Genomic DNA, 24601 nt, shown 5'->3' on the forward strand with positions numbered 1-24601 from the left:
AAGGGCACAAAATACAACCATAACTCCAATCGCTCGTAACCGCAATAAAATGTGATGAAAAACAACTTCCTTTAAAATCCGTTCTCTTCCATGCCGGAGAAAATGTGAAGACGAAAGGCAAAAGATCAGGCAAGTCAAGTCGAAGACAGAAAAAACTGAACCAAACGTTGTGAAAAGATTCCCTCTTGGCAGAAACGGATAAAGTACGGGTAGCACGTCAGAATATTGGTGCAAATTGGAACAGAAGCAATATACTACACACTCCGTCGCTCCCTTCTGTATGCCTTAGTTCTGCATGTGTCGATTTCAATAACGCCGTTTACAAACCAAGCGGAAGTTTTGTGGGAAGAAGGTACCATACAAGAGCCGCCGCCGCACCTCGTTAAGGAAGTCAAGGAATATGCTGATCAAAATATTGAATTTTATTGCTTTGTCGCCCAGCGCCAGAACCCCTATCCCCCGGTGTCCGATAGTTTGCTGCTGTCCAGAGAATGAAAACGCTTCAGAGCGTGACTCTGGGCATCATAATCTTTCAAATGCGAAATGAAAGTTGGGAGACTCCAGCGGTTTTCCAACGAAGCCAAATAGTATCTAAATTGATTCCTACCCCGCAAAACCAATAAAGGTGCATACTTCTTTCCTTAACCATAAGCAGAACCGCCAGAAGATCATACCAGAGATCTGGTGGCTCTGTCCCAGCGATTCCCGTCGCTGGGAATCTTTCTACACCCTGGACTATGCTCTGATTGGGTTTCTTTTCAGATTCAACTCATTCAATTCATCTTCTCAACTTTTAGCGTAAGTCCAGACAAAGGATACGATTTGTGGTTGGGTTGGGAAAACAACCTTGAGGGCTGTACATTGACGCACTAAGCCGCCGCAGGAACCAACGGCTACTGTTTCTGAGGTGGTGCATATTGCAATGTCGTACATCCCACATCACCCCAGGAGGATCAGGAGCAACGGAGACACGCGTTTGCAATAAATCTCCTGCGAGTTTTTTCTGTGCTGTGTAGCTGCTGATTGCGTCTCTTTACTCTGGGAACCTAGACTAGAAGCTCGTTATGGAGGATTCCAAAAGGAGTGAAAAAGTGTACCTTCAACCGGCTAAGTTTGTCTCATCCGACTTGTTAGCGTCAGATACAAGGGGTCAACCGTGTTTGGAACGAACCACCGGTCCCTTGCAGTGATTAAAAAATACTGAATTGACTCCGAACGGGTGTCTGCCCGAAGGAGGAATTGAAAACTGTCACGCGACCTCAACCCCTCCGGAAGATATACGGAGGCGGTAGAGAAACGCCGTCTAGGATGTGCGCATATCACGTGCCATTGTTTGTACTGGTGCTTTCTCAGCTCCGTCGTAGAGAAATGTCGTTAAAAATTCACCCTGTCAAGGGCTTCGAGCTCAGAGCGTAGAGGTGGTAGATTGAGGGATTAAACGCGTCCGGAGGGAAGATGTTAAACTGTCGAAGAGTAGTGGCGTGTTGTGGTAGACGGAACAAAAACGCAATAACTGCAATCACGTGTCATGCATGCGTTCGCGCGTATCCGGACACAAACGGCGTAAGATGCTGGTGTCGTTCACAGCATCCTTTCAGAGGAAAAACGACGCCATTGCAAACAACACGCCTTCGATGGAAGTAAAATTGATTTGCATTGAAGAAGCACTAGTGCAATCCTATTCGAGCAAGGGTCACAGGTTGTCACGGCGTGATTGGAGGGTTTGCACCATGATAAACAAATTTCATTTTTTTCCTTCTGTTGCCAATATTTTCTCAAAGGTGATCGATTTTCAATTTCGTCTGAATGCATACCACCGTTGTCAAAGTGTCAGAGAAAAGTGGCTACTCGTGAAGGGTGAAAAAATTCCAGAATTCTGCACTTTACCCTCCGATTGGGAATAAAGAGGAAGTATGATATCCTGTCAATTATTCTAGAGCCGCCGTAACTACGGCTTCAATTGAGTGACTGATACACAATATCCGAAGTTTAACTGATACGAATGTCTGACACGAATGTTTTAATCACTTGTTCATGAAATCAAGCTTAATTGAGTTAAGCTTGTATTGAATATATATTCAATGCTACATCACTGCGAACTTTATCTTAGAACCTTCATTCATAGCTTCATACAGAATTTCTGCTATTTTCTTGTGATGTATTCTCATCTAACCCCACCTATGTTGAAGTAAGAGGTGGGACGCATAATCATCCGCATTTTTCTCACTTTTGTGTTTCACTTGAAGATTTCATTCTTCAACTAATTATTTTTTTATGTAAAATTAATCATCTAACCATTCAACCACAAACCTGCTCGTATTGAAAATCTCTCCAAACTCGCAAAACAAATTGGTGGACACGATCAACACCTCACCTCACTCGCGTTTGACCTAGACCATAGGCTTGAAAGCAAACAATAAATAAATAATGCTATAATTCATAACACCCAAGTTAATGGCCACAAGTCGGCTGGACTCCTCCTTATCCTCCATGTTGTGCCAAGAAACTGGAAGTTAACTCGCAAATCGCAAGTTGTTCTGTTACGGTACGACGACGACGCTTCCTTCTTCCATGTTACTTTGAGAAACGGCGATTGCGTGTTTCCGAATGTGAGAAGGAATGGTGGTGTGAGCGTAGATGGAACAGAGAGATGGAAACATGTAATCGTAAATTGAAAAAGTCAGAACAACCCGCGAAAAGTCGTGGTCGTTAGAATTTCCCGGCCTCTTCAGACGGAAAGACAAACCCCTGGAAACGCACTGCGCACGTTCATCGTCGTTAACGAATGAGAAAGCGTTCTCGTCGATGGCCTCCGGTTCTTTTCTGGGAGGGTTGGCGATGGCGACAGCTGACTCGACCACCCGTTGCGCGGATCTGACTTTGGCGTCGTGTTCTGAATCCGATCTGCGCTCGGATCACATACCCAACCAGCAGGGCAGAGGCTCAACTCACGTTGAACCACAGCGGGAAATCGCAGCGGGTGGGGAAGTCAAAAGGTAACCCTCCGAAACACTCTTCCTCTTGATCGGAATCGGATAAAAAGTTCGAGTGCAGATTCTATCAACAAATGGTGTCGAAATGTATGTGTGTGTGGTTGGGAAACCAAACACCGTCAGCAACGCAAGGATCTCGAGAATTCAAAAACATAAACATAACTTCTTACCTCGAACGCAACACTTTGCCGAAGGCTCAATTCACGCTCTGAGAAATGAAAAGAAATATCAAAACCTTCCCTCAAGACTGGACATCCATCGGTTTTGCACCAAGCAATGGTTCGAATAAGGTCGTAGCCTTAAAAACCCATCGATCCCCCCCATCCCCTTCTCCTCGAAGGCAAAGTGTATGTTGCAAGCGACGATCATATGCACTCAATATTTATTCTTCATAAATTCGAATCTCAATCAAACGTTAAATAAATACTGGACCGTAAAATAAACACCCGAAGCAAATTGCTTTTCGTGCAACGGTCCAAGATCGGGGACGAGGGAAGAAGAGATCAGTTTGAGAGATGTCGAAGATAAAAAAAACTAAAAAAACGGTGGTTTTCGATGAAGACTCTCCACACCCAAAGAAGTGTCCGAATGACGCGATACCAAATGTTTGAAGATCCCAAAGATGTTCGCCGAGGACGGGAGGTATGTGTGATCTCCACGAGAGAGTTGTCGTGGCATTGCTTGGTTTTATGCATTGCGTTGACTAAGTGGCGTCTCGTCCACCTGAGCAACCTGTGCACTGCACAGTCATGAATTTATAAAAAGAATCACAAAATTATTTGCTTAGTTATGGTATTGTAATTTCCACCCGCAATAGTTGCGTTCAAACGGGTGGGCACACTAGTGCATGTGTTGAATGCGTCCATGTGAAATTGTCAATGTATAGGTGGCTTTCCTGTGCACATTAGATTGTACCCAGGTCGGACCTGAGGTGAGTTTGACTTGCCAAATAAGAATTTGATTCACAGACATTGATTAACCGCGGATATATTTATCGAGTAGATATTGACGTTCGTGAAGTAAATTTGGAAGAAAATAAAACTTTGGAATAATATCGAAGAAACAAACACGCAAATACAGCCAACAATTTAAAGCTAATAAAAAAATGTCTAAGCAGGCGTGCTGGACTGGGCAATACTGCAGGTGCACACAGTTTCATTCGAAAGATTTTTCAGATGGGGGTCCCCGACTGCCGAGCGGTAGCGCCGGTTAGAAAATCGGCCCATGAGCGCCGGGGCTCACCACCTCGACGGCGTGGGTTCGAATCCCAACAGAGACCGGACCCTCCCCTGTACGAGAGGACTGATTATCCACGTACAACAAGGAAACAAGTCTCGTAAGCCCTTAACGGGTAGGCATGACCAAGAGGTCGTTACGCCAAGAAGAAGAAGAAGATTTTTCATGCAATTGTTCTATTTAGCGTGAAATTACCAGTCAATTTATACATCAACATTGAGCAGGATATCGTAGTTGAGCTGTTAAACTGGTTTTTCATGTAGATCCATTTAGTAGCAATTAAAGATTGCAGAACTAAATAGACCATTCTCGGTTCCCCAAACTATTCTTTCACTTTACATCCTGACCAAATTCGTCCTCGTGTGTCGTGTCGTTCTGGTTCTAATAAACCACGTTATATGGTTTACCTAAGAAGGCATAGATATCAGCAAATTCTTGTTAAAAAAAATTGCGTCTTCAAAGTTCTTTCTCTATTGAATCGGATGTCGCGTTCGAGGTAATAAATTTAAAGATATTTAACACTACTTGAGCCTTGGGAGTATGAAAAACTGTAGAGATGCGATTACGGCCTCTTTCGGAACATGTTATTAGTTGCCTTAACGTCGCCCAGAGTTTGGGTTCTTTGGTATGGCGTAAAACGTTTCGCACACAAACACATTGTGTGACATATTTAATTATTTTATTTGACCTTTTTTCGCGTGCTGTACACGCGTATCAGTTGTTTATTTATTTGCTTTTACTTCTTCTCAGATCGGTGGGTTATTCTACTGGATTGCTCTAACACCGAGTCGATTTATGCTGCCGTTGAAATACGAAAAATGGTTGATAATAAAAGAACATTTGTACCATATTCGTTTTATTTTTGTAACTTGTGTTGCCGATTTGTGTAAACATTTGCCCCCTTTCAGATGGCTGGTATTTATCAAATGGCTAACGGTTTTTTGTTTTTTATTTTCGTTACAGGTAAATCGATGTTTCATCTAACCGATTTTGCACTGAACTTGCAACCTGATGTTTACTTTCTCGGACAGTCACATATGTTACTAGCAAGAGGAGGACGTAGCCGATTCGGTTTTTGTTAGGTTTTTGTTGCCGCGGATCAATTACAACCAATCGATATGAAACTCGGCAAAAATGAGAATGGAGAGAAGAAAAATGTACCACACAAACGAACAACTGAATCTAGGAAAGCAGACATAAACTCAACCGCAGATCACAGATGCGACGCGATTCATCGCTTGTGTCAACTTGTAAACGTAACAACAGATACGCATCCTAGCTGATCTTTGAAGCAGTGTGCAGAATCCAAGCCACGTGGATGGATTGCTGTGGTTACGAAATATCAATTTACAAAACGCTCCTAACGTCAATCAAAGATCTACCGCAAAATGTTGGTTTCAACTGACCGACAGAAGGATAAATTGTTACTACTAAAAATGTATAAACCATGAAGAAGTGTAAAATGGTGTGTTCTTCAATTTAACTGCAACTGCAGATAGTGGTTGGTGTCTATCTAGCGGACTATTTCTTTGCTGTATTCGATTTTTACGATTCACGAAGAAGAAGGGGTTTCACAATGAATTGCACTCAGCACAAGATCGCTTCATTGAAAGCTAAATGTGTTGCGATTCGAGTTGGGAACTGTATCGCTCCGGCTCTCAAAGTATTTTACCTCCTCGACACTACCCTGCGATAGGTCTTCGGTCTTCTAAACCGGTCTTCTAAACTATTGATGAAAATCCATCAGAATCCACAACCCACGAGCCAATCGACCGGCGATAAATGTTCGCCGGAAGAGTGGAGCGGACTGTGGAAAACTATTAGACGGCGGTTTACCGAACTGTGAGCACCACCGAGCTGGTTGGTCGATGGTCATCAATGGAAGGGCATCGAATGACAGAGTAGGACAAAAAGATCATACTTTTCCTGAGCAAGTTTGCCCGATAAATGAACACACACACGCACATACACATGTGAGCCTATCAGCCCAGGATACACTTTACTCTTTACCTCTCGTTCGCCACCTGATCACTTGATTAATGATGCAACTTCGGTGAATAAACATTTCCTCTGACCCGGGGATTGCCAATGCTGAACTATTTTCCGAGTGCTTCGAAGCCGACCACTGCCACAACACCGTGCCGTTGCCATTAGCGGTAGTAGACACATCTCCTTCTCGGTCATTTGACAGACACCATTGTGTGTGGATGTCTTCTGTGTCCATAAATCACTTCCTACCTTGTGCACAAGAATGGCCAGAAACGTTTTATCCCGCAATAACGTCGGCTGGAGTGTAACACCGGGATAGATTCTTAGCGGAAGGAAACCAGAGTGAGACAGAGAAGAGGAACAAAAGAGTGTTGTTGGTAGTGGTCACCGATGTCGTCGTCCTTGTCGTTGTTTGATGGAGTTTTATCAACTTGCCGGAAGTTCGTCTATTCTTCGTTGCGACGGATCCCTCCAGCTGGTCAGTCTTCCGGTGGTTGGGAGTGATAAAGGGGTATATCCTCGCACCCAGTAGTGAGCGGCACCAGGAGTCGATGGTGGTGGCCTGCACCGTCGCATTGTGTCACAAATTTAAATTAATGATATCTCTCAGCCGAGACGAGGTTCTTGTGTCCCCCGAAAAGAGAGTAAGAGAGATCCAAATGCATGGGATAATGACACAGAAATTACTGAAAGAGCGACAACCTTCGGTCAGTAGTAACAGCAACGTGTGTTTGGTAGTTGTAGGTGCGTCTATGGCATGAACAAACTAAACGTTTCTATCAATCAATTCAAGTACCAGAATAACCTCTACCTGCTGTCTCTTAAAGTCTTTGGTTCGGAGCTGGGCTGCTTCCAATAAAGGCTACGTTCCGTGGGTATTACTTATCGTTTAGCTGCCCACCCCTATAAACGATGGACTTCAGATTTCGACGAACAAACAGCAACTGGGAGCTTTGCTGCTATCCCGTCGGAATGATTACTATTCTTCTCTAATGGACCTTCCTTTGCAAGAGTAAGCGATTTCCAAACTGCAATCGATACTTCCGAGAAGCAGAAAGAGCGGCTTGTTAAGAGTATCAATTTATGATAGTAGGAAGAATAGTTTGAGAAATGTTGAGAAGTAAAAAGGTTACATTCCTCAGCCAAAGCCTTTAATACTCGAAGATTAATCGTATAACTTTAACACCCACGACAGTCGGATAAGAAATTGTTTCACGTACCAAGACAAACTACAGCGATTTCGATCATGAAAACGATACAGTATCGTGATCCCGGAAAATAGCATTTTACACATTCCCTACGTACAGTTTTCCGTCATGGAGTGTGATATTAAAACGAACATTAGAACATGCCATTTTAAGCTTCTTGGAAAGGTGCAAGATCTTACGCATATTATGCTCTATTATTCTGACTATTCCATGAACGATGTTGTTTACATCCCAACCGTCGACACCACAGACGCAAACTAACCCAGAGTTCATTTAAGAAACCATTAAAATAAACATTAACTAGCTGAGGGAACCCCAACATCAACATGCCCACCAAAGTACAGAGGAGCAATATGAAAATTCCTCCCATTTGACGATACGCACCGGTATGCATCTCCAAAGGTGGTATGCCTTTTTTATCGATAACATTAGATATTCTTTCAAAGTTCTACATGTATACAAACTGGGAGCACGTCCGAGAACCCAAAATCTTCGCGGCAAACTATCTCTGAGGCGCCACATTCCGCTTCTTCAATTAATCGCTCAACTAATTCCCGCATCTGGCTTGTCCGGAAGTAAATATCGACGTCTTGGTCGTCTCGTGTCGCGTCGTCGTCATGGTGGAAAAAGAAAAGCATTACCATTACCGTTCTATAGACACCATCAATGGGAGCTTCAAAAAATCTCATCGACGACGAACAACAACGCGAGTTGAAGAACGGCATGCTGATTCAATCTTCGGTCTTGTTTCTTAAACCTGCCAGCAGACGAAGACACTAGAACAAAAAAATCTATTTCCGCCTGGGCTATCCTCTGTGCTCGGGATCATGTAGGAGCCAGAAAAAGGCATAAAACACCCAGCGGAACGCTAATTTATTGCCTCTGGAACAACGCGCTCGAACGTGCCGCTTTTACGTCGAACTTAGGTGAACGATGAGAGAACGCAAGATTCAACAGTGTGACGGGAAGAAAAAAAGGAAGAGGACAAACCTCGGTTCAACCTTCCAGTCGCCAGAAAACATATCGGCAGTCTCGTTCCCAAGTCGTTAAATTAATCGGATTACCGGTCACCACCGGGGCCCTAGAATCGCCATCGTTGGTCGTTGGCAAGAATACGTGGTTCTTTCTAACAGGGCACATTTCCGTCCACAGGGCACGATAGACCTATGAGGCGCTCGAGAGCTAGTCATAAATCTATCCTCGTTTTCGGAGATCGCCTGCAGACTCAATCAAAAGTTTTAGAAAAAATGGAACTTGAATTTGTTTGAGAACCAACTAAAAGCGTCGATTGAGGTAATGCTACATTAATAATATGAGGCATCTTCTTTTTCTTGGCCTAACGATCATCTTGGTCATGCATACCCCATGAAGGTCTTACAAGACTTTTTTTGGGATTCGAACTCAAGCCGTCGAGGAGGTGTCGTTCAATTTTGACACATTTCATTACAAAAAATTGGTAGACTTTCATGTCACGATGGAAAATAATGCGCTCAATTCGCAAGGCGTGTTTCAAATCCCGCGTCTTCTGCTCGATTCTGTCCGTGACTGTTTTTCCAAAAACCAAATGCACTGGAAATGCATTTTTTACTAGGGTGTGTTTTTCTTATGGGTATGTTATAAATGCATAAAATAGTTAAACTTTCAACTATCTTACTGTGTCGCTGCCATTTGATTTTCTTTGGATGCTGATCAATTCACCGGTCAACTCAATACACAACATTTGCTTTATATTGGCGTTCATAATGTAATTCTATGCAACACTACGGACGTTCGTACTCGTAACATTATCGAAAATGTGGTGATCGGTCGGCTATAATCCCGATGTGCACTAGTGGTGTGTGTATGTTTGAATGCATGGCAGCGTAGATTGAATTAATCGATGAATGCCACCCATTCCATTGGCGCTCATTATGTTCGTGAATACAATATTAATTGTTTTTGCAGTTTCCATTGCGGGAAAAAGTGGTGCATGCCTCAAAAATGGCCAAACTGTGGAATGCATCTCAAACGGTTCATGGTGTGATTTAATCCCCGCGGTCGACTAAGGAACTCTTGAGAAAAAAATGGTTGGAATGTTAAATTTATTTGTGGCAGGAAACAATAACTTTCATGATCGATACTTAAACAATCTTCTGGACTGTACTTCATGAGATGAATTATGTGAAAAGCCCCATCTTCCAGTCGCACAATTTACGAACTGTTAGAAACCCGCATCAAAGACCCGTTGTGATTGATTTTTCCACTCAAATTATTCGCCAGCTCGTTGACTTTTGGCCATCTGAATAGAAACCTCCGTGGGAAGTCACAACATGCAGAGCCACGGGTGGCGCCCCGAAGGAAAATCAATTATGCCGGTACTTCTAAAATCCTTACGACCGACCGGGTTTCCCAGTTGTTTCGTTTCCGTTCATCCGTTTGAAACAATGCTCTCCGAAACTGCGAGAGGTGAGAATAATCACGTCCAACACCCTCGACCATGTGTGAAGTTTGTGCGTGGACACTTCAAAACACCAATCGACGGATATCCCGTATTTGATAGCTGCGCGTCATTTTAGTTTCATATGGAGTAGGTTGTGTTGGTTTGATAACCGTGAAAAAGGATCCGTTTTCAGAATTCGTTCGCCTTTCGATAGATTGATCCCCCTGCAAACGTTTTGTAAAATATTTCAATATTGGTAAGTCATTCAACGATTGGTCCCAATGCTCTTTAATTAAAATAACTATGATGTACCATCATACGAGGGTCCGCGACAGTTGAGCGGTAGCGCCGGTTAGAAAATCGGCCCATGAGCGCCGGGGCTCACTACCTCGACGACGTGGGTTCGAATCCCCACCGAGACCGGACCCTCCCCTGTACGAGAGGACTGACTATCCTCGTACAACAAGGCATGACCAAGAAGTCGTTACGCCAAGAAGAAGAAGATGATGTACCATATGTTTCCTTGCCTTGGGAGGTAAATTACCCAAAAATTAAAATTAAAATTATTGAACGTGTTGTTATTTACATTTACATTCATTAGATCAAAATTCAACGAAAAGAATCTACTACATATTTTAGCTTTTTTATGTATGTAGTTCTGTGTACACTAAAAACTCGACCAATACTGAACCGTCGCTTCTGAAACTTTTCACACATTAAGTTTAAGTACTGCAGATGTTGTTGAAGGTTTGTTTGATCACTATTTTTTTTGATAAAATCATCTAAATTTTACAATTTAATCTCAGTTTTACTAACACAAACAAAACAAGCATGTAAACAAATGTCAAGGTGTATCCAACATAGTTACGATAATGTTTATACATTACGGGGAAATTGATGAAATATCAAACATTTTAAATATGTCGTTATTGAAACTGTTAAATTCAAACATATCTTTCAAGTATTAGTTAAAACCATAATTCTTTTCTAGTGTTGTGCTCAATGAATCTTTTGGCGAGATTCATTCATATGAATCTTTCACCTAAGATTCATTCAGATGGATTCATAACTCTTTACGGATTCAAATCTTTAAAGATTCATTATCTTTCGAAACCTTAATGAATCTTCATGAATCTTTCATGGATTTGTCATGAATCTCCCCGGTTCTTTCATAGGCGCGTGGACAATGCGACCAAAAACAAAGGGACCCATTTTTGGCTGGTGACTTTTCATCATTTGGTGTGTCTTTGGGATTCATGAATCTCTCGACGAAAGATTCATGAATCCCTTATAAGGCAAAGATTCATTCTGATTCATGAATCTGAATCAGATTTACACAACTCTATTCTTTTTTCAATCCCTTCATCACCGAGCAACGCCGGGGCGTCAAGCTAGTATGGAAATATTTTAATGTTTAATGATTGAATTTCTTATATTTTATTTTACGCCAGGTTTTATTCTTACTTTACTATTTAGATACTCTATTCAAAAGGGTTTAGTACTGCTTTGAAAACATTACATCATCATTCAAGGACCCGCTTTCGGTATCTTTTTAATCATCTGACCCTTTTTAGGAAATGTATGGTGATCCCTGGCTTTAAACTATCGCATCAAAATCTTACATGATTGCAGGAATAATTATTTTATTTTGTTTTCTCTGTAAAATGTTATTGTATTACTTCATCATTTCATTTTACTACAGTTTCAAATGGTTTAATTCAGTTAAAAAAGTGTTAGTGCATTTCACACCACCGGAGCATTTTGCCACACTTTCCCTTACTACCCTTCAATCACCAACCGTTTTCTACGCAAAAAAAAAAACGAAAGTCCATCGAATGGGACAAATGACGAAACAGCAAAAATGTCGCCAACCTCTCAGCACCGTACCGTATTTTCCATCAAAACACACAACTCAATTACGCAATCACGCGGCAGAACTTCCACTTCCGTTCCCAATCGGAGTTGAGCCCATTAAACTTGACACTTTGTCACACACCTCTACCAAAGAGAGGGAGAGGGTCCACTCGAACGTTGTTTCCCTAGCGACGGATGTTCCTTCAGCCCGAAATTCAAGACCTACGCCACACATATAACACTCTACAACACGTCATTCAAGAGTTCACTCTGGAGTGATTCTTTGTACTTTTCCCGGTTTTTTGGGTGCGTTTTTATAGGTACAAAAATGGAAAGTTAGGCACAATACAGCACAATGTACACACTCACACACGTCATTCGTCGCCGAAACACAATGCATTTTATTGAACTTCCAAAGTCCTGCAACTGCATTCCGTCGAGGGGTGGGATTTGCTAGGACAACCTGTGCATCAACTGCGAAATCGAATGAAAACTCCGCTCAAAACAATCCCGAAACCCAACTGGAACCTACGATGTGTCCTAGTTCTTCATATGAAGCTCGTAAGTTGCGTAATTGAGGGTAACTGATGTATCCTAACCTCACTTACACGGTGCGTAAGGCGCGAACAAACAAATTCGCATTCGCCATACTTTCGCCGGTAACCTCATCCTCTAATTCGCTTATTCAGGATTATTCATCAACATGACGCGCTTACATTAAAACCAACCTTTGTCGAAGACGATTTGTTTCTGTATGGAAGCTCGTTTTTCTACGACCGAGGGTGCAAACTACATCACAGATTCAAAAAGAGTCCCTCTCATCAGGTGGACGGCAAGTGGAAAAGCAAAGAAGTAATGAAATTACATTTTTTTGTGAAATGCTCAATGAAAGCAGGTTGTATTTTCACATGATCATCTCTATCACTCTCTCTCTATCTCTCTTTCGAACCATGAAATTCAAAGGTTTAAAGAAAACAGGGGACACCAAAGGACATTCGCTGGTCAAAAAGCGAGAAACACTCCGACGGTGGATATACGGGGAGGGGAGATTGTGGTGTAATCGAATTTGCGTAAGCTCGGTTTGTGGATCAGTTTTGATTTTTATTTTCCGATTTGTTTATAACCCAGATTCCTCTTCGCATATCCATCATCATCTGGACGTGCGACTTAATTTAACAATTTTTTATAGTTATATAATATTTTCTGAGAGTCTGAGAAATCTCTTCCACTCACGATACCAGTCGAAGACTGGTACAAGACAGTCGAAGCTGGGACTATACCGAACATACATAGTACCAGTGCTCACATACGCCTCCGAGACATGGACTCTGTCCAAATCTGACGAAACCCTCTTAGCCGTGTTCGAGAGGAAGATGCTCAGGAGGATTTTTGGCCCCGTATGTGAGGAGGGACAATGGAGGAGCCGTTATAACGACGAGCTCTACGAGCTGTACGGCGACCTTACTGTCGTACAGCGAATTAGACTCGCCAGGCTCCGGTGGGCTGGTCATGTCATGAGAATGGCACCGGACGACCCAGCCCGTAAAGTCCTTTTAGGCTGTCCCCAAGGACAGAGGAGGCGTGGTAGGCCTAAATTGAGATGGAAGGATGGCGTAGACGAAGCCGCCAATAAAGCCGGGATACGGAATTGGACCAGCGTGGCGAGCGACCGTGAGCGGTTTCGGATGGAGCTTCGTCAGGCCAAGACCGCTCAGCGGTTGTAGCGCCACATAAGTAAGTAAGTATAATATTTTCACGAATCATTGGACGTATGCTTATTCCGTAATCTTATTTACCAACAATAAGAAGTGATGGCTGCATTCAATAATTTAAATTATATGGTCTCGCAATAAAGCTTCAAAACAAAGTCTCATGGAATTATTTGTGGACACGATCACATTTTCCTTCAATTTTCCCATACTCCTCCGAGATCTCACGATCAATATCTTGGGGCAACATTTACCATTCCGGGAAATTCTACTCATTGTTCCCAGACAGGCCGACGCCGTGGTATTTCATTGTGCTACTTCTAGGAAATTATTTTATCTACTGCCTTATTTTAGGAGATTCGGTCGACCAACTCAAGACACGATTCACGTTTTTCCTCCCTATCATTGCGAGGAAAGTCCAGCTGTAAGACAATTTTGGAACGAAAATAAATCCACCACCCCGTCAATACCACCTCTCGTAACGCTCCTTGTGATGACTTTATTTCTTGTAAATAGCTAATCTTTAGTGTTATTATTGCTATTATTATTACTATTTTCCGAACTCGCGACGAAACCTAATTTGACCCGATTGTGAATATTTTTCGACGCTTACTTCTTCCGGTAGCGAAGGAGACGGACTTTTCGGAAGAGCTATTAGATGTCGCGCCTGCCATAACCCCCCACCCGTTTATTGTCTGAAAGAGAGGAGGAGAAAACAAAGTCCCAAAGCGTATTACTGGCCACGTCCGCTTTTAAGGATGCTGGTCGCTTGACGGGAATTTTCGAGCTCGAATCATTCCCATGACGAAAAGCGCGAGAAAAAGTCCAACGTAGCAGATACGACACAAAATTCTCCTTGCCTCCACCTCGCGCCCGTTTCGTGTTATGAATAGGCATAATTTTGTACAGTAATAGGCTTAAAATATCGTTCTATCTTAAAACATTCCACTTGTTCGTCAAAAACCATTGAATCATCGTCGTTGGAACGATAGTGGAGCAACACTTCTTCATGTACATGTCAAGCCAATCGTCAACGTCTCGCGTTGAGGTTTTGCAAATATTTCGCGACATTTCTCCTGGCGTGAAGGAGTGTTCTCTCTAACGCACCCTGCAGCAGAAACTAAAGTCTCTTTTGCCCCTGCTTGACTTCGGCTGATGAACGAAAAACCGTATCCTACACACGCCTGCTGTCAATTTTGATGAAAGATTATTTTACACTCTTTTCCACTGAAAGAAAATTATCTGTTGTCCTCTTCCCTTGTGAGAGAAGCCCCCATTTCCCCACCTTATTTTCCCGCCCCATTCGTTTGAATCGTTTGAAGGAATTTGTCATTCAACTTCGCAGGGAAGAAGGAAGGCTAAGTGACATGTGTAGCATTTAATTAACATCGCTTGGTGACAGGGCCACTGAAGCGGGCGGGTGTGCTAAAGGTGATGGCATTTGCTATTTATGTTGAGCCCACGCTCTAGCAAACCAGACGTCGAATCGTTCGCCTTCCCATACGCGTCGCGAGTGTCTTCACCTTGTTTCTCCTTTTCTCACCAACCTTACGCGTCGTCTGTTCAAATTTAATTATTATTAGCAAAGCACAACCATCAGAGGAATGACAGTGTCCTCCTTCATGTGTATACTAGAATGAGGATGACACTCGAAGCTCCCCAATAGTTAGGTGTGATTTTCCCCAAAGATCCGGGTTTTTGGGACGATTAAATTAGCTGTAATCTAGGTCACTAAGGAATTTAATGATTTCGTGATGATTGAAACGCCGCAAAAATGCTCAGACTTTGTTTAAAACAAGTCTTTTCCGAGAGTTTGGCACTCACAATATTATTGTCCAATTACCCACCTGTTCACGTATTTTCGAGTAGTAGCCCAATATTGAGACAACCCAATGAGAATACAATTTATACCGACTACCGTTTTAGAGGTTTTGATTTAAGGTTTCAGATGATCAGGGATCAGATTTGTTTTGCGTACGTTATCCATGAATCGTTTAGGTATGGTGAACAACACATACAAACACAAACTTGTCCACAGGATAGGAAAGATAAGAGATAGCTCATCTGAAACTAAATGTGGCTTAACAACCGCGTAATATACTACTTCTCAACTTATTATTTAAAGTACTTTGTCCCCCCAAACGATCGCAAGGATTTCCATCAACAGGTGTTCCCGATAGTTGTCAACAAAAGTTGTAAGCACCATCCATACCTGAACAATTCAGATGAGGGATGCTCATTTCGTTGTTAAAACGAAGTTCCACAAATTGTTCAAACCTTGAACGAAAATTCTATGCCTCCCTCGGGAAAAACTGGTGATAGTCGATTTAAAATAGCCTCAATCTTACGGACACCACAGAAACCCCCAGTACTTAACGAGACACAATAGGGACGTCTGGCTTGCGTGGATAAAATGGAAATATACATTGCACACCGTAACCACAACCGACAGAGATCACTGCCCTCGACAGGGAGATGTACGGGAACATTGTGGTTTCCATTGGAGCTGGGCCAGTTCTAGGTAGCTAATGTGTTAGACCCTATGTGCCAATATTTCCACCCTCGAGTGATGTATCCAATAAAATCTACGTTTCCAACCCCTACTTCTGCCAAATCGATCGATTTTCTTCGTCCGTATGTTGGAAAGTGCGATTAGAAAACAGAAGAAGACAGGATATGGTATCAGTGCTACTGGGTTGGAGGCTATGTCAGACAAAGTTTACCCGCAGTGGACGTGACGCCACCAATGGCCGTCGCATTTCCTTCAATGGTGAAAAACAATTAGCGAATTTGTGGTGATGATTTGCTGTCCATCCCATTCCAATGTCATTTTCTTCCCTTCTTTTACTTCCTGCCAATAGTGGTCACTTATCCAAGAAACCCAACATGGACGAGCTTCTTCCTCCGTCTGTTTTCTCCTTTTCCAACCGCTGAAGTCCTTCGCAGGAACCATATCGGTTTTTGTGTGGTTCCAATGGTGTCCGAATGAAATTAATTAAACGAAGAAATTAATTGAAAAGATGCTTCCTTCCATTGTCTCCACTCTCGTCGATGCCTTCCATTTCATATGTACCTTCTATTCGCGTCCCATTTGGCTGCCAAACTCCCATTTTGATATCCCTACCTCCAGTCTTGCAAACCATGCAAATTAAAATGGGAAATCATTTTCAATTCCATTCGTCCGTGCCCATTGGAGAACTGTAACATTTTTCCTACGGTATGTTTGTCTGTTTTTTTGCATTCCATTTTCTCGCTTGAGGAAAACCTCTAAGATGTCTGAACGCATCCATCACTTGCTCAACATTCGTTCGCTCGTTAGAAAACTTATCGAACTTTGAAAGAACATAAACCATTTTTGGCTTAACCGGTGATTAGCTTCCCTTTGTCCAGTGCCAGCAATCGAGAAACCTTGAGGCACTTTCCACATAGCTCCGATTTCGCAATGAAGGAAGAGATTCCTCTCACTCTTTCCTTTTGGGCTTTTCGTTTCAAATGCTGAATATGTCACCGAAAGGACTTTTCTTTCCATTCAAAAAGAACCACTGTTGCCAATGGATGGTGTGATGAAAGGGAAGCCACGGTCGTCTCCGCCGATTATGTGAACGGAATAAATTAACTGCTGACAGTCCATAACTCTCTTGGATGACGGAGATTCTTTTTTTCTTCTCGCCTTGCATCGCCTATGATTTGAGGAAATCAAGCAATTAATTCTAATTAAAGCGCAGAACGTGGAAGATATAGGTTGGATGCCGTACACTTCCGCGACCACCAGCCAGCATTACCACAGAGTTTGCGTTTGTGTGTGCGAATGTTGAAAATCTGGGGAAAAACAGACGACAGTTTTGCGTTTGCCTTTTTCGGTTTTTAGGTCCGTTTTAGTTCGTGGGATATTTTCTTCTCTTGTTGTAGTTCGTGAACTGAACTTGTTAAGACAAATTCTCAGCACAGCCTTCCCTGATACAATTAATCATTCCGGTAACTCTATGGCCTTAGACCCGATGTGACTAGCCCACCATCATCTGCCTTATAGAGTCCTTCCTTGGGAATGAAATGGCAAATACTCTGAAGACCTCGGTCTTAGTCGACATTTAAATTACAGCGAATACACCACAACCTTTATACTGCGTTTTGCATGATCATGGAAGAGAGTATGCTTGAAGATCTGTGAATTATAAAAAAAAGCGCACGTCAGTCGTGAAGCCAACATTGGAGAGCATCTTCTTCTTCGAATTTTGCAATCGGTGCTGTCGGATAAAAGAAATGCAAGGAATGGAAATGTAGATGATAGTTTTCTGCATCGCGAGTAAAGTTTTCAAATTATAAATTAGCATAAAGTTCACCATTATTCTTTGGTGGACCAGGGCCGCCATCCGAAATTTATCAGATATCCTTCGGTCCAGACATGGAAGGTGACGATTTCATGATGGGTTTACATAGCAAAAAAAAAATCTGTAGAAACACTAGAAACACCCAAATGTGGTCTGTTTTCTCTACCGAAAGCCGGAAATCAAACCAAACCTAAACAGGACTTGTTATGTTAACGTCCGATAAAATGCATTGAAAATAATAAGGATGGCAATAACTGAATCACAACTTTTTATAATTTTACGAAAAAAGTATAAATAATCCGCAAATCAAAGCAGCAGCGTCGTTAAAACAATAATTTTGTAATTGAAATGAACTGATTTCTATCTGTCCTTTTTTGAAAGCCCTCAATATTATCCTTCTTCAGTTGCAGTTGGTATCGTTTTCGGATTGTTTTCCATCCTCCTTTTTGGAGAGTTTCAATCTTTTTTTTCGAAATTTCATAGGAAGCATAGAACAATTAGCGTTAAGCTCCCAGAAAACGTGTCACCAGTTTACTGCTTTAATCAATTCCGTTTCGGTTTTGCTTCGAATTTTGTTTTTCAATTTATTCCTTTGCCTTTCGGTTTTCTGCATTGAAGCTCTATTTATTTTATCATCCTGTTCGGTTTTTACTTTACATTGTTGAATAATTACTAGAACTGTCATCAAGGGACTATTTACCACCGTGCACCTGGCATTGCATGTTCTTTGTGCTGTCCTGCATTTGATAACTGCGTGCATGTGTGTGCACGAGTAGCGTGTTGTTTGTCGGGAATAGGATTGAATTTCCATCCATCCTGCGAGCGTGAAGCACATACACTACTCTTCTTTGTGCAATGTAAGCAATGCTCTTTCTTGGACAAAAGGAATACAATGAGACCAACCCTGCAAGAAAGATGCGGCAATCGGCGGCAATTTCATAGAATTCGTTTACCGAATGTCAAAAAACAATCAAACCGTTTACACGCAACGATAGTGTACCTCACACCTTTCAGAGGTTGGAGTCTTCCCTTTCTTACATTACAGTGGAATGACGAAGTGGAAAAAAACGCACAAATACGATTGAAACCACTATCAGACAAAGAGTTTACACGAAGGGACCGGAAAAACCCGTATGGCGAATAAAACGATTCCGTTCCGCCAGCTTATCATAAGCATGGGAACGGAGGGCTGTGTGTTTTTTTTTTTTTTTGGAGAAAAGAAAACTTTTCCCAGTCCTCCCACCATATTTTTGATCGTTGATGCATTCTCTCACGAGACCTTAGGCTTTGAACACCTCGTTCGTTTAGTAGAAATGGTGTCTTGCAAGAAAATAAAAGCGCAATCAAAAGCACACGAATGGCCTCACTCTTTACGTTTCTTTTAAATCCACGGTAGTAATAAACGGATTGAATCGAATGGTTCATCCTTCGCTTTACTGAATTTGTACTGCTAATTTTGTAATTTTATGGTTCTAAATGATTTTGTCTAGGATTCGTCTGCATCGCTAATTACATCTGTCAAGTGTTGAACATAACTTCCAACGAAAAAATTGACCGCAAACGGAAGCTTGAAATTACTGAACTTACATTTAAATTTGTATGAATTAAATCAAGCTGAAAATAGTGATTATCTGAAATTATCATAGTTGACTAAGCATAAATTGCTAGAGCACTAGGCTTAACTTAAAATGCTATAAATAGAGAATGTAGTTTGTAGTTTCCCCGCTTTTTTTCACTCCCCTTCCATTATCCCACATTTCTCGCATCAGATTACGATGGCTACGATGTCAAAGAAGAAGGTGTCCTTTTTCACAAAGCATACTGCATCCTAATACAATTGTTCCCTACATTGATTCCCTTCGCGAAACGGTTCCAATATTACACTGGCATCTTCAATTCTCTTCAGGAGATCACTCAGCTGTCGATCGAATAGAACGCGGTTGAGGCGAGGAAAAGTGTGGAACCGCATCTAATGGGTTCTTGAGTGATCTTTACTTCCCATTGACTGACGAATCGGTCTGCTCATATCTCATCCGCCCTTTTATAAACCTGGCGGAAGAAGTAGGGTTTGATTTACGATATCGAGGAGTTTTCCACCTGTTTTGTTTTTTCTTTCATTTTGTGTTTTATTTTTTAATTTATTTTTATTTTATTTTGGATTAACTAGCGTAATGATTACTATTGACAAGTTGAGAATTTTATGTCTCATAAAATCATAAAGTCTTAAATTTAAATGATGTAATTTGAATCATTTAAAGTGTCCCCATGCTTTCTTTCTTTCTCTTTCTTCTTGGCGTAACGACCTCTTGGTCATGCCTGCCCCGTTAAGGGCTTACGAGACTTGTTGCCCTGTTGTACGTGGATAGTCAGTCCTCTCGTACAGGGGAGGGTCCGGTCTCGGTTGGGATTCGAACCCACGCCGTCGAGGTGGTGAGCCCCGGCGCTCATAGGCCGATTTTCTAACCGGCGCTACCGCTCGGCTGTCGCGGACCCCCATGCTATTATTTATAATTTGTCTATCTTTAATTCGTGGCACGTTATATACCTTTGTTCTGCACAGGTTCGACTGAAAACAACGTTCTTTCTTTGATAGATTGAGTTGTGATCGTGATTTTATTTAATTCTTTAAATTTCGATCACGTTTTCCGTCTGGCATTGTGTGAAGAATTTAGTTATGAATCAGAAAAAGAACTCTTCCCTTCTAACCGCATGTTTCCGGATTAAATTTTGTCGATTTTTCACAATGCTTCCTCCAAATGCAATAATCCCAAGATTAGCACCAAACACGCACCACCAAACCCTAGTATGGCGTGCTTTTGGTTTGCTTAACGACCCTTTCGCGTTCTCTGGTATGTTTTCCTTTTTTCCTTCTTTCTACCGGATCAAACAGAACGCATCTGTCAGACTCTAGTAAATATTTATTAGGATCGTCGTCGAGGTGTCAACTTGTTCACCCCTTAACCGGTCGGCAGACTTGGTTTTGGATGCAACGTGAGAAGGGGTAGCGTAAAAGAAGGGGTAACGTAACAGAACGGGTAGCAGCAAAAGTAACAGAGGAAAGAAAGTAACAAAGAAAAGCGGCGGGTCAACGTGTTTCCCCCTGATTATTTTCTTTCGTTTTTGCAACAGTGTCGCCTTGGCACGGCGGGCAGTTTGTTAAACGTAATCGGATTATCTCTCAATTTTCTGGTTGATTGTTATTATTTATTATCTTTCCGTCAGCAGCAGCCAACTAAACATAAACGCCTTTTAAGAGAGGAAGGGGGTCTCCAGGTTTTCCAGCAACAGCTTTCCTTTTCAGCAGTTGGATTTTAATTGCTCGACGGATCTACCATTCAGATCAAGGTGCAGATTTATGCGATTTTCTTTTTTCCTATTTGAAATTGTGTACATCATTGGTTTTCCAGCGGTAATGTGTGGAAAAGATGGAGGTTCCACTGATAGTGGCGAGCATTTTGTTGTACAAAAACACCATATTTTTTCGGGCAACAAAATTCGGCCCAATCCGCATGCGAGCAGCAACAAACGGTCAAGAGCGCCTCCTTCCCGTACTTCGATTCAAAATAAATTTATGCCTGAAACCCGTAAAGAGATAGCTTTTTAACCCAGTGGGGCCACTACGATGAAAACTGGAGACGAACAATTTTCCTGTTGGAAAAATGGCGCCCCAAAGTCTCGTGTGCAACCTTTTTTACTCCTCATTAAGGGATTAAAACGAAGATTGTGGTGATTTATCTCTCGGTGTTGTGTTTTGCGGTGGAAAATTGAGGGCAGAGATGAGGCAACTCCGGAAGAAAACAAACGATTACAATGAGGTTTCAAATAATGATGATGATGCTAGCGCTATGGCCCGTGTCCAATGTGTTTTTATTTTCAACTGGACAAAAACTGTCGGAAAAGCGACTCGTTTGGCCGATGGGAATATTTTGCATTTGCCGTAATTAGATATCGCAAAATTTAGTTCTTATAAAGTATGAAAGTTGACAATGAGTAATACGTTTTTATCTATACAAAATATTTTTTAAATTTTAGTATAAATTCCTCGTTCCACATGGTGCAATAAAAGTTTTTTCTTTTACTAAAATACTCATCTGTTTCAAGATCCATATTTTACGAATAATGAAAATTGTACACCTTTCAAAGTTATAGATGATGTGTTTTAGTGTTAAAATTTCCGCATTACAAACCATTCAAAAGTACACATCATTTTTTATGTCACTTAAAAATTCCTTTTTCTAATATTCCCATCTGTGCATTTGAGTAACGATTAATCTGGTTGTTGGCTGTAATCTGATTGGTGGCGTAAAGCAGTTTGGATTTGGTCAGGAGGGTGCAATTTGAGAGGATTAAAATTTATTTTATAGCAGCTTACTGTCGTATTAAGCAACAACACACTAACAGCGCATAATTCTCGGGTGATAATTGCTGGCGGACGGTGGCGAGATTCTTGTGCTCTTCGGAAGAAAAAAAACCAACAACTCACAACCGTATGCCAACACACCGCTTTTTTGCCCCCCAGAAATATATCTTTCTTCTGCTATCGTGCTTAATTGCTGGATAATATGTTTGCGTCCTTTTGTTCCGTGCAATTTGGATGTCCTATTTATTCACTTTTTTGTTTTCGTTTTATGTTTTGCCGGAACCGGATCCACCATTGTTGGTGGCCAAAATAATCGTCGCGGTACTTACTATCAGAAAAATGGCGCCACAAATGGAATGAAACAGCGAAGATAATCACTAAAGCAAACGCTGAAAAGAATGTAAATGCGCGCAAGTTTAAACACATTAAAATTAATCCTGAATCATGGACGAACCGTAAAGCAGTACAGTAGAGTGGTTTCGACAAAACGGCGTAGATTTGTTCCCGTGGTTCTATTTCTTTTCTGTTCTTTCGTGTGGCTTTACACCACTCTCTCGGTGGGCACGGGTCAAAATAACTAAGACAACAACGTTGTTCGCATATGACAATAATAACCCATTTTCTTTTTTTTTCTTTTCCAAAGGACTTTCCGCGGAAATCTACTACGTTCGCGAGGGTCAGGTTAACGAGTATGCGCTTCACTTCACGGTTCCCGTTCCGGCCGGCGTCGAGGAGATCTCATTCACCTGGCAGAGCCTGGCCAAGAAGCCGCTACCTTACCGGATTAACATCGTTTCCCCGGATCCTATCGCTCTGCCGAAGCCCTCGATGAATATCTCCCAGCAGGGTGAAATCCCGGAGCATATCGAAACGTTTGCCATCGGGCTGCGCTGCAGTGGACGGGAGTCGGCCGAGGTTGACGTGACCATAACGGTGGAAGTGACACTGGATCGACTCACAGGAAACGCCACAGAATTGGTGTTTCGCCGGAAGAAGATCTGCTTGATGAGGTAAGTCGTGCGAAGAGGAAGGTTTTTTGACAATTGAACGTCGAAACTAATCTTTCGCCCCCCATTTCACAGTGAACATCCAGATGCAAACCAACCGGATCCTTACCTACTAGAAAACGCGTCCAACGGTCAGAATGGACTGATCACGCTCATCATCGGCGGGATTCTGGCGATTCTTTTTGTAGCACTCATCATCTTGATTGCGTATTGCACCCGAGGATCGTTCCACCGCAAGCCACACAACGCACAACCGATCCGTACTTCCAGCTTCCAGCGCCTTCAGACACATGCTCCATCGGCCCCCTCGTCGATCCTATCACCACCTTCTATTGCTCCCACGATAGCAACCCTTTCCCGCACCCGAATCTACGCGAATGCCGAACCGGAAGAACTGCAGCGACGCATTTCCGAGCTGACCGTGCAACGCTGCCGGGTGCGCCTCTCCAGCCTGCTTCAGGAAGGAACCTTCGGGAGAGTCTACCGGGGCAGCTACAACGACAGCCAGGAAGTGCTGGTGAAAACCGTCGGACCGCACGCGTCCCAGATCCAGGTCTCGCTTCTCCTACACGAAGGCATGAGCTTGTACGGTGCACAACATCCCGGTATTCTCTCCGTCCTGGGTGTCTCGATCGATGACCATACGACACCATTCCTACTTTACCTCGCGCCAGAGAACTCGCGCAACCTGAAGATCTTCCTCCAGGAACCGGTGGCCCGAACGCTGACCACGATCCAGATCGTCAAGATTCAACTCCAGCTCGCACAAGCCGTAGGACACCTGCACAGCCACGGTGTGATCCACAAGGACATTGCGGCCCGTAACTGTGTGTAAGTATTACCACTCATCAGGATCGTAACTCCAAGGGCAATTTTCTAACCACTCTTACCTTTCTCCCCTTGCAGAATTGACGATCAACTGCGAGTGAAGTTGGCGGATAACTCCCTTTCCCGCGATCTCTTTCCCGGCGACTACTACTGCCTCGGGGACAGCGAAAATCGACCGATCAAGTGGCTCGCACTAGAGTCAATACAGTACAAACAGTTCAGTGAAGCTTCCGACACGTGGGCGTTTGGTGTTCTCATGTGGGAACTGTGTACCCTGGCGCGACAACCGTACGCAGAGGTAGGTTGCTCACACTCAACACTCTCTCAAAGGTGGATTTTATAGCATTTGCATTGTTTCCTCACAGGTCGATCCGTTTGAGATGGAACACTATCTGCGTGATGGCTATCGGTTATCACAACCAATCAACTGTCCAGATGAGCTGTAAGTTGATTTTCCCAAAAATGAACCCCCAAATCAGTCCTCTTCAAAAACTCTTTAACTTTCTACTCTCACTACAGATTCGCAATAATGGCCTACTGCTGGACGATGCTACCGATGGAGCGGCCCTCGTTCGAACAGCTGCAAATCTGCTTGCAGGATTTCTATGCACAGCTGACACGCTACGTCTAGGGATTGGCCAGCCCTGGTCAACGGTTCTACATGTTTCCT

General features: G+C 42.6%; 1 protein-coding gene across 1 annotated transcript in view; it reads left to right on the plus strand.

Moving 5' to 3' along the window:
* Positions 1-24599, plus strand: part of LOC131267110 (tyrosine-protein kinase Dnt-like) — a 75884-nt gene extending 51285 nt beyond the window's left edge. Inside the window, exons 2-6 of the mRNA XM_058269886.1 lie at positions 22740-23106; positions 23179-23934; positions 24010-24229; positions 24297-24373; positions 24451-24599. Coding sequence (XP_058125869.1) covers positions 22740-23106; positions 23179-23934; positions 24010-24229; positions 24297-24373; positions 24451-24562 — 1532 coding nt within the window. The 3' untranslated portion in view covers positions 24563-24599. The remainder of the gene's footprint in view (positions 1-22739; positions 23107-23178; positions 23935-24009; positions 24230-24296; positions 24374-24450) is intronic.
* The last annotated feature ends 2 nt before the right edge of the window (positions 24600-24601 follow it).

Source organism: Anopheles coustani, chromosome 2, assembly GCF_943734705.1.
Source record: "Anopheles coustani chromosome 2, idAnoCousDA_361_x.2, whole genome shotgun sequence".
NCBI lineage: Eukaryota > Metazoa > Arthropoda > Insecta > Diptera > Culicidae > Anopheles > Anopheles coustani.